The 11,791-nt window shown below is 38.4% G+C and overlaps 1 protein-coding gene across 6 annotated transcripts in view; it reads right to left on the minus strand.

The window, feature by feature from the left end:
• The window catches only part of Ezh2 (enhancer of zeste 2 polycomb repressive complex 2 subunit), a 64,027-nt gene that overhangs the window by 39,674 nt on the left and 12,562 nt on the right, over positions 1–11,791 (minus strand). For 3 of the 6 annotated variants that reach the window (XM_021189325.1, XM_021189330.2, XM_029535105.1), the window contains exons 2-3: positions 6,108–6,231; positions 5,102–5,230 (exon numbers count right to left, since the gene is read on the minus strand). In XM_021189325.1, coding sequence (XP_021044984.1) covers positions 5,102–5,230; positions 6,108–6,224 — 246 coding nt within the window. In that variant the 5' untranslated portion in view covers positions 6,225–6,231. The remainder of the gene's footprint in view (positions 1–5,101; positions 5,231–6,107; positions 6,232–11,791) is intronic. The other 3 variants (XM_021189334.1, XM_021189340.2, XM_029535106.1) reach the window with 1 other exon arrangement.

Raw genomic sequence — 11,791 nt, forward strand, 5'->3', positions numbered from 1 at the left:
GGAAGGAAGGAAGGAAGGAAGGAAGGAAGGAAGGAAGGAAGGAAGGAAGGAAGGAAGGAAGGAAGGAAAAAAGGAAGGAAAAAGGGAAGGAAAAAGGGAAGGAAAAGGGAGAAAAAAAGGAAGGGAAAAAGAGAAAAAAAGGAAGGGAAAAAAAGAAGGTAAGTACTTTATAAAATGGAGCCTAAAGAGATCTCTAGATGGTTAAGATCTCTGACTGTTCTTGCAGAAGACCTTGTTTCAGCTTTCATCACCCACATGGTGTCTTACAACTCGCTGTAACTCCAATTCCAGGGACTCCTACATCCTCTTCTGGATTTCTCAGGTACGAGGCACAGATATGCAAACACACATGCAGGCAAAACACTCAAGCTCATTGAGTCAAGGCAAACTGTAACACAACTTGTATCTATCACTCTAACAATATCCTGTGTAAAGAGGCATTTCCATCAAGAGCTAGTGGGAGTGAGGCAGATGAGAGGGCCCGTTTCCCCTGGGACAGTCAGCAGTTGGTAAGCAATGATTACACATATGTTTAAAATCACTATTAGTGGGCCTGTAGGATGGTTCTGAGGGTAAAAAAACAAACCTGCTACCATGCCTTTGTATGCATGGTGGAAAGAGCTAACTCCCACATACACACACAAAAATAAATGAATAAATAAATACATAAATAAAATGTAAAAAAACTAAAGTGCATTCTTTCAAAAAGTGACATTAAGCTGTTTGTTCATTTCCTGTAAGAATCAGACAGCTAGAAATGAGACAATTTGACTTCCTAATTCTCAGCTGTTGGACAACTCTTGGCTGCCTTGACTATAATGAATACCCCGTAAAGCCAGTACCAGGTGTCTAGGTCACACCTTGGACATCTTAAAATGACTACAGCATGATCATAGCTGACAGCCCTCGCTTCCAAAGGCAGCCAGGGCTGTTTTGAGATAGTATCAAACTTTTTGCCATTACAAGCCTGGATGAACTCCAGATGACACTGCAACCAGTTTCACCTAGGCCAGACAGGGCCTAGCCAATGGGACTACTTTGACTGTGACTAAATACAAGGCTAGATACTACTGGTACCATACACAAACCTCCATTAACACCAGTCACAGTTAAGAGGCAAGGATGATCGGTACAAAGTAAATGCATGAGACTGATCCAAACAGCCTTTCTTCACCTATCTAAGCATGCTATTAAGGCTAAGTGAGTGGGCTAGAAGATACTCTCCTGAGCCTTCTTCCCTGATATTGCAACATTAAGCCCAATGAAAGCTTCTCTCAAATGGTCTTTCCTTGCCCAGTGGCACAAGCTTCGCTGGAAACATGGAGAAAGCATGAGAGACCAGAGCAGTGAAGCAGGAGGGGCAGACACTGCCAGTCACGTGGCTGAGCTGTGGGGACTGTGCCTGCTGGGACTAAGGGCATATACCACCACACTAGCTTTAAAACCTTGAGTTCTCAAAAATTACAAGAAATATGCTACTATATTGAACTTAAAGATGTTTCAGAGTGCTGAAATGTTGCTAAATGACAATGTTTGGGGAATAAAGTATACTGACACCTTAACTACACTAGGATTTTTTTTTTCTTTACAAATTGTAACTAGAACGTTCTCTTGACAATCACCTAAGTAATGTGCATTACAAGGCAATAAGCCATGCAATCATGTACTTATTTACATGTAAAATAGACCTAGGTTTTTCTTTAGCAAAAATGGTTATATTCTATTATTTTTTTTAAAGATTTATTTATTTATTATATGTAAGTACACTGTAGCTGTCTTCAGACACTCCAGAAGAGGGAGTCAGATCTCGTTACAGATGGTTGTGAGCCACCATGTGGTTGTGGGGATTTGAACTCAGGACCTTCAGAAGAGCAGTCGGGTGCTCTTACCCATTAAGCCATCTCACCAGCCCATATTCTATTATTTTAATAGAACTTTTTAAAATCACTTGTAAATATCAATAAGCAAATAATTTTAATCACATCAAATGTTATTAGGAAGAGCAAACCTACACATATTAGAAGTTTAAAAACTCTTCATGAATATAAAAATCATTATATACATCTAATGTTATTTCTATTGCAAACAACTCTACACTTCAATGCTTACCAAAATTCTCTTTTCATAAGACACAGGTGCTTACAAATACATCTTATTATACAAGAAATATACCTGGCAGATTTTTATCATGTCATTTACCTAGCACATAGGCATTACCTGAGCAAGGCATTCACAGTATAAAAAAAATTTTTTTTCACATAAAAAAATAATCCAGGGCAAGCATGGTACCATGTACTTTTAATCCCAGCACTCAAACCTCAGAAGCAGATGGATCTCTGAAGCCAGTCTGGTTAACAATAGTGAGTTCCAGGCCAGCTAGAGCTATATGGTGAGATCCTATCTCAAAACAAGCAACAACAAATTACTGAAGGAAAAAAAAAAAAACACCTTATAGTTTTTAGTGGGGGGAAAAATTGACAAATGTACAAGAAATACACTAAAAATATCAAGAGTAATACCAATTTCTTTACTAAACCTAGAGAAAAAAAGGCTTAAAAAAAAAAAAAGAGCCGGGCGTGGTGGTGCACGCCTTTAATCCCAGCACTTGGGAGGCAGAGGCAGGTGGATTTCTGAGTGCGAGGCCAGCCTGGTCTACAGAGAGTNTAAGAAGCATTAGTCTATCGTGTCTGCTTCAGTTTGTTCTTCCCTATTCCACCCTGCTTCAGGCTTGCCTTCCTCTATGATGGACTGTAATGAGGAAGTGTAAGTCAAGCCGGGCAGTGGTGGCGCACGCCTTTAATCCCAGCACTGGGAGGCAGAGGCAGGCAGATTTCTGAGGGGGAGGCCAGCCTGGTCTACAGAGTGAGTTCCCCAGGACAGCCAGGGCTAAACAGAGAAACCCTGTCTCGAAAAACCAAAAAAAAAAAAAAAAAAAAAAAAAAAAAAACACTCACAAGTTTTTCTATTTGTTAAGACAAAGCAAGTCACTTGGAAACTATAGTCTGATAAACAGCCACTTGATAGCAATAAGGCATGTATCCTTTACTGTTGCTTAATGACATATTGATGTTGGGTAATTCTTTAAAAGATTAACTGAAGACCAAAGAAAATGAATGCATAATATATTATCACTGTCTTCAAGTTAGAAATATTTTTTTTAACGGAGAAAGGAATTAAAGAGATGGCTCAACCATTAAAAGCCTTCATGGTTCTTACAGTGGACCTAAACTCCCAGGATCCATGTCAGGTGGCTCACAACAACCTGTAACTTCAACTTCAAGGGATGTCCTCTTGTTGCCTCCCCAGGCACTGTACTTACATGCAGTCACACACATACACAGAATTGAACATAAAAATCTTTTAAAAAAGGAAATATATTCTGAATTTAAATACTGTGGCAAAGATTGCTAAGATTATTTCTGAATCTCAATAACAAGGAAGTATGCTTAAAATGTTCCACAAGGACAAAATATAAACTCTTTATTCTTTATCAAAATTACTAAGATAAAATATTCAAAACTTACACATCTACAAGCAACTTAAATGGACTCAGCAGGGTGTGTGTGTGTGTGTGTGTGTGTGTGTGTGTGTGTGTGTGTGTAGGGGGATAATTAAAGAACTCCTGAATTTAAGAGGGAATGGGGGGGGGGGATGGAAACCATGTAAAAACAGTACTCCTGAATGAAATACTCAAAAATTTAAAAAAGGCAGCAGACTAAACTTTAAAAAGAATGGGAAGAGAGATGGCTTAGTGATTAAAAGTACTTGCTGCTCTAACAGAGAACTGAGTTCAGCTCCTAGCACCTACAAGGTAGCTTATAACTATCCATAACTCCTGTTATGGGAAATCCAATACCTTCTTCTCATCTCTACAGATACAAGGCATGCACATAGTCCATTCACATACATGTAAACAAATATTCATATACATAAAATAAGGTTTTTTAAAAGATCGGGGGTTTCACTATTATAACTGTGAATTTAAAATCACAAATAATTTGTAAAATTATAAGTCAGACTTTAAAGACTTGTCACCTAAAAACTATAAAGAACTAGGAACTTTTCCAAATCATGTATTCTCACCAAGATCATACCACCATGAACATCACCAAAGTCACCATGTATATAGTATTATCTGTGAAAATGTCACTGAATTATTACAGAAGTCTTTGAAGCCTGTGTGTCACACAACCTCCACCAGCCTCAGATGACAGCAAATTATGGCTTGTTTATACTGTTATATATTAAAATGCTCATTGAAATAATTACTTTGGAATAAATAGGTGATCTCCATGTTTATGCATTCATGAATAATCTACAATAGTATAATCTTAATTCCAAATCACTTGCTTTTCCTTAAGTTTACACTCAACACCCTTTATCATATCTTTCTATATAAAACAAGGCACCTAAACAGAAATGTTCAAACCAGAACCCTAATAAGTAGCTCTCTCCTGTTTAGATCTCTGCCATTCCCTACCATCTTGCTGGCAGTATGTTTTGATGAGATACTTAATAATAAACTCTACCATAAGACTTTTGTTTGAGATTATAATTACATTTCTCCCTTTCCTTACTATAGGATTTTATTTTATTTTTTGCCTTTCTTTGAAAATAAGAAATTGTCTGATGGTGACTAAGAGCTCCCTCACACAGAAAATGTAACTGTAGAAACACCAATCTCAGAACACTGAATTTTTTTTTAATTCTCAGTCTTTAAACAAAATGCATAATAAAAAGCTTTCTTAGATCATAAATATAAAAAGAAATATTTCTTAAACATGGCTAACTTTTATTTAGGAGACAGGGAGGAAAGCAACTGTGAATTAGAAAGCCTGGCTCTAAATAAAACTAATCTGAGCGTTTTAGAGATTTGATCTCAAAGTTTTTTTTAAGTCTAGTAAGACACCAAGCTGTTAAAGGAATAGTGTGTGTAGTATAATAGTATAGTGTGGTAAGGCTGCCACTGATACACACTGAAACAAGTAGCAACAAAAGAGAGACATCCTGAAGTCTATGAATTCTTCTCAATAAGCAATAAACATTACAATAAGTAGAAAGCAAATGTGTTGAGAATTGTTGCAACACTGTGTTAACCAACCTCCCTAGTCCCGCGCAATGAGCTCACAGAAGTCATGATGTGCACAGGCTGTATCCTTCGCTGCTTCCATTCTTGGTTTAAGGTTTCAGTTCTTTCCAAAATTTTCTGACGATTGGAACTAAACATTGTCTTTTAAAAACAAAGGAGAAATTGTTGTTACAATATGTAGCATCTTTAAAGCAGGTTAAAATCAAGTGAATCACTAAAAGTACCATGACCATGTCCTCAAATGTACACAGATTTCACACAACATACTACAATTTTCCATACTTTAATAATAAATACAAAAACATTACTCCTACTTGCTTGCAAGTGAAAGGGGAACAGGAAATTATTTCCATCCTCTCTGTTTAACTTTGTATTTCAGAAATCACAATGACTTTAGAAACACAAAGTCATAAAACAAGCATCCTTGTGTTTCCATCTGATTCGATACAAGCACCACAAAGGTATACTGAAAGACTGATTTCCCAACAGGCTGAATAATCCTTAATTTAAATATGTTATCATTAATGAACATGATATATATTTTTTTCATTTTTTGAGAAAGAATCCATGTATCCCAGGATGATCTTGAGCTTATTTTTTATTACATTGTTGATTCATGTGCCTGTGCACTACATACTACAGCGTTTCTATGGATGTCAGAGGACCTATGGGGACTGGTTCTCTCCTTCCACCACGAAGGTCCCACGGATCAAAATCAGGTCATCAGGTTTAACAGCAAGTACTTTTTTACCTGATGAACCTCTCATCAGTCCAGTCTTGAACTTCTGGTCCTTCTGCTTCTACCTCCCAAGTGCTGGCATTAGCGGCACACAGCACAGCACCAAACAGTCAGGATGTAATTTGAACTAAGACAGATCAAGAACCATCGCTTTCAAGTCTCAATCGATTTTACTGTAAATATGACCTTGACTGAAAATGTGCCATTTTGAAGTAAATCTATTTAACTTGGAGGTGGAGGGAATTAGTTTCAATTATATATGCATTTTTATGAAATTACCTTTACTTCATCAGCTCTTCTGAACCTCTTGAGCTGTCTCAGTCTCATGTACTCTGATTTTACACGCTTCCGCCAACAAACCGGTCCCTTCTCAGATTTCTTCCCAGTCTGGCCCATGATTATTCTAAAAGCAATGATTTCATATTATAATCACTTATCTAACCAGCTTGAATATGATCTTTTAATCCCAAGCAAACTGATATAAACATTTTTACTGTTGATATTTGTAGAGAAAAGCCCATGTATTCTGTATAACTAAATCCTAGAAATGTGTCATTGAGTGATTTTATTTAATTTTTGTTTGTTTTTTTGTTTTTCAAGACAAGGTTCCTTGGTGTAGCCCTGGCTGTCCTGGAACTCACTCTAGAACAGGCTGGCCTTAAACTCAAAGATCCACCTGCCTCTGCCTCCCAAGTGCTAGGGTTTAAGGAGTTTGCCACCATGCCCAGCTTTTAAAACATATTTTTATAAACACATACTTTTATCTGTAAATCTTACATAGTAGCAGGTTTACATATATGTAATCTCATTATGGGAATTATGTATACTATACCACAAGCTAGTTTTTACTCCATAGGGCTCACATTTTTAGAGTAAAAACTAAGTTTTTAATTATTTAAAAGTTACTTGAAGCAAAAACTTTTAAGTTTTTAATTATTAAAAAGCTATAATAGGGGCTGGAGAGATGGCTCGGTGATTAAGAGCATTGACTGCTCTTCCAGATGACCCAGGGCCAACTCCCAGCACCCACATGGCGGTTCAAACCTTCCTTTAACTCCAGGGGATTAAACTCTTAACTCTAGGGGATCGGCCACTACCTTCTGGCCTCCATAGGCATCAGGCACCCAAGTGGTGCAGACATAATATGTAGGCAAAACACCCATATATACAGAATCAAATAAAATACATAGGATACATTTTTAAAAACTGTTATAGAAGCAACGTACAACTGAATGATCATACACCTTACCCCCCATGTCCACAGGTTTCACATGTATGGGTTTAATAAACCTCTAAACAAAAATATTAAGTGGGAAAAAACAAAAACTAGGAAAAAAAAATCAACAACAACAAAACCTGAGTTTGTTTCAGTCCGAGTACTATGCCTCACTTGATACAATAAATGAAGGGTAAGCACACACTGCTGTAGTCCCAGCCACTCCACATATCCCCAGCCAATTTCCAACACTTGGAGTGTTGTCTACCCCACACCTCCCTCTCACACTACATAACAGGCCTATGACAGGCACCTCTATGGTGAGTATGTACAAGCTTAGATCATTTTTCCTAAACAGTATTATACAACAAACAGTGCAGCAACTATTTACATAGCATTTCTGTATAATACAGATAGTTTGGGGCATAAAGATGTTCACAGGTGGGCTGGAGAGATGGCTCAGTGGTTAAGGGTGCTGACTGCTCTTCCAAAGGTCCTGAGTTCAATTCCCAGCAACCACATGGTAGCCCACAGCCATGTACAATGTGATCTGATACCCTCTCCTGGTGTGTCTGAAGACAGCCACAATGTACTCACACGCATAAAATAAATAAATAAATCTTAAAAAAAAAAATGTTCACAGGGTATGTCAATTACCTTGCCATTTTATATAAGGAATCCATGGATTTTGGGTATCCAAGGGGCTACTCCAACCATACCCTCTAAATAGCAAGGGACCCCCTAGTTGCAAAAGGTACAAGTGAAAAGGTTGCGTTTACACATTAAGAGTAGAAAGTGTACAGTAGGATAGTAAGGATAAATCGGGGCTGGGCAGTGGTGGAACACACCTTTGATTCCAGCACTTGGAGACAGGGACAGACTGGTCCATGAGTTTAAGGCCAGCCTGGTCTACAGATTAAGTTCCAAGACAGCCAAGACTACAGAGAAACCCTGCTTTGAAAAACAAAACAAAGGATAAACCACTCTACACACACACACACACACACATGCGCAGGCACACACACATACATATACATACACAGGCACACACACAGGCACACCTAATCACATTTCTCACTTCAAATACTGTGATGGGGTCTTTACTTCTTGTGCCACTTTTTTTCACATGTGAGGTTTTGTGAGCAAGAGGAAAGAGAAATATAGCAAATACAAAGCAAATGCCTCTGCCTTTAGTTGCAGACTCCATGAGCCAATTATATGCAAATAAATATGGGAACTGGCTATAGTTCACCAGACATATAACACATACTAGAGCCTGCACCTTAAGTCTAAATTCTTTTCTTATACAAGTATTAGAATCATATTGTTTCTTCAAGAAATTACAAGGACATTTCTGTCTAGCTATATAAAATGTTATGAATTTCCATTATCTCAGGAGCAATAGGAAACCAGAGTGTTGAGTCAAAGGGAAGGTGGGGTGATTTACATTCTGAAAAGATGAAGCTAGTTTTAGACCACACTGGAGACCAGAGAGAAAAGTGATCACTTAGATCCCAGAAACTTAGATGGGACGGGCTGGAGGAAGTCACTAGAGACATGCCTTTCAATGTAATGCTTTCTTTTCAGGAGCCCAACTGTTCTCTCAGCTTCCTGTCCACCAGAAGGTGAACCCCTGACTCCTTCACAATTCCCAAAACCCACTACTATCCTACTAAAACTTAAAAACCCCATTTTTCATTGTACTCCACCCCCATTGTAAATTCTTCACTACCAAGAACAGGTTTTACATTTTTAAAATCCCAGAGCCTGCCTCTGTGTAAATAATGGACTTAAAAACAATGGAAGTTTATTAGTAATTTAAACAGAGAGAGAGAGAGAGAGAGAGAGAGAGAGAGAGAGAGAGAGAGAGAACCCTGTATCTCATTAACACATCATTTGTAAAGGAAGGTAAGAAAGAGTGGCCATCCTGGACTATCTACGCAAAATCCAGAAAGAAAGGGAAAAGTGAAAAAGGAAAAGGGAGAAGGGGGAAGGAAAAGGGGAAGAGAAGGGAAGAAACAAAGAAAGAAATGTGCCAAACTCCCAAGAAACCAAGAGATGAGTATGAATCTCAGGGACACTTAGGATCCTGGTTGAGCTGTCTTAGTCAAAACACTTGGGCCCTACCATCAAGCAAATAAAATCAGTTTCAGTAACTACTCAGTTATATGAGCAAAAAAAAAAAAAGACATAGAAACCCTGGCCCACCCCACCCCCAGCCTCCAACACACACCATACTAGTTTAGATTAGCTTAGCTTTTCTAATAATCATAGATGGTAAAAAAGACTTTAAAGATTAGTTAGTGTGTTACCATATAGAATGTCCCTTTCTAAAGCATTTCGTCCTTCAAATTGTCCTAATGGATAAAGCTGTCTTAGTCAGGGTTTCTATTCCTGCACCAACATTATGACCAAGAAGCAAGTTGGGGAGGAAAGGGTTCATTCAGCTTACACTTCCAAACTGCAGTTCATCACCAAAGGAAGTCAGGACTGGAACTCAAGCAGGTCAGGAAGCAGGAGCTGATGCAGAGGCCATGGAGGGATGTTATTCACTGGATTGTTCCCCTGGCTTGCTCAGCTTGCTTTCTTATAGAACCCAAGATTACCAGCCCAGAGATGGTACCACCCACAAGGGGCCCTCCCTCCCTGCTTGATATCTACTTGAGAAAATGCCCCACAGCTGGATCTCATGGAGGCACTTCCCAACTGAAGCTCCTTTTTCTGTGATAACACTAGCCTGTGTCAAGTTGTCACACAAAACCAGCCCGTACAGGCACCCAATAAATAATCTGAAATTTTCTTTTCTAAATTATCTATAATGCAACTTTTACTTCTTTAGCTGATAAATTACCCAAGTACTGAATACCAGTAAGCTCAAACTAGCCAATTTATTTTTTTAAATTTGTGTACTCATTTAAGGTTTTGTTTCTTGAGATAGGATCTCACTACGAAGTCCAGGTAAACCTCAAACTGACTGCAGTCTTGCCACAGCCTCAAAAATGCTGGATTATAGGTATGAACCATAAGACCTAGCTATATCATCTTAACTATTTTCTTTTTTAATGGTGCTAAAGATTAAAACAAGGCTTCATGTACACTAAGGAAGTACATTACTATTGAACTACACCACTAATTTTGATTTGTTTAAAACACTAGTTCAAGTACCAGCAAGATGGCTCAGGAGGTAACAGTGTTTGCAAATGACCTGACAATGAATGAACCTTAATTAAACTATTGCCTCCATCAAATTGCTGTAGGCAAATCTGTGGGGCATTTTCTTGATTAATGCTTTATGTGAGAGAGTTCAACACACTGTCGGAGGTAGGGGTGGAGATTTTGGGAGGGAAGACCATTTAAGACCTACTATGTACCCAAACTGCTTACCGGCCTTTAAGAGAACATGCAGGCAACAGTTGACCCTCAAGGACATTATACTAAGCAAAACAAGTTAATCACAAAACAGATACAGTCTATCTCTAGTCATACAAAGTATCACAAGTATTAGGTTGATGCAAAGGTAATTTCAGTTTTTACATTGTTGAAATTTGTCCTTTGTTCCTGGAACACATTGTTAAATAAATGTGGTTCTGTTATGCATCAATTTTTTTGCTTTAAGTCTTTCCCTGTGACTTACTCCTTGCTGTTTTGGATTTATTCTGTACTACTTGAAATGATGTTAGACAAAATGCATATTCAAGAGATTTTCTTATTCAAGTTCAAAATGGGTCATAAAGTAACAAAGACAGCTGGAAACCTCAACACACATTTAACCTAGAAACTGCTCAAGAGTGAACCAGGAAGTGGAGGTCCAACAAGTTTTGTAAAGGAGATGGAAGCTGGAAGGAATGAAATAACTGGCCATGGGATGCTGAGAAAGTCAAATGAGAACAATTATCTAAGCACCTCTTACAACTACCTGAGAAGCTGCCATAGGGACTCAATGTAGACCTGGACCATCTAAGTCATCCTGCATCTAAGACAAATTGGAAACATTCAGTAATGTGCCGATGAAAAGTCCAAAGACCATTATTTTGAACTACTCTCCTCTCTTAGTCTATACAACACTGATCCATTTCTCTACCTGACTGTGAAATGCAAATGGGACTATGTACAACAACCATGATGACCAGCTCCATGGCTGAACAAAAAAGCTCCAAAGTAATGCCCAACGCCAAGAGGTTATGATGCATTACAGCTTTCTGAATCCTGGAAAAAAAAATCCTTACAACCGAGATGTGTGCTCAGCAAATCAATGATATGCATCAAAAAGTATAACACTTGAAGCCAGCATGGTCAACAGAAAGGGGCCATTTTTTCTCCACAGTAGCACACGACTGCACATCACACAACCAATACTTAAAAGTTGAACAAATTGGGCTAAGTTTTATATGATCCACCATATTCACCTGACCTTTCATTCACCAACTATCACTTCTTCAAGTATCTCAACAACTTATTGCAGAAAACAAACTTCCACAGCCAGCAGGATACAGAAAATACTCTCCAAATGCTTGTCAAATCATGGAGTGTAGCAATGCAACATTCTGAAAATCTCTCTTCTAAGAGGCAAACTTTTACTCACACCCAGAGTTATTAATACATCTTGAAGTCATTCAAGACTTAAGACTGCTAAGCTGCCGGGCGTGGTGGTGCACGCCTTTAATCCCAGCACTTGGGAGGCAGAGGCAGGTGAATTTCTGAGTTCGAGGCCAGCCTGGTCTACAGATTAAGTTCCAAGACAGCCAAG

Source organism: Mus pahari, chromosome 2 (genome assembly GCF_900095145.1).
Source record: "Mus pahari chromosome 2, PAHARI_EIJ_v1.1, whole genome shotgun sequence".
NCBI lineage: Eukaryota > Metazoa > Chordata > Mammalia > Rodentia > Muridae > Mus > Mus pahari.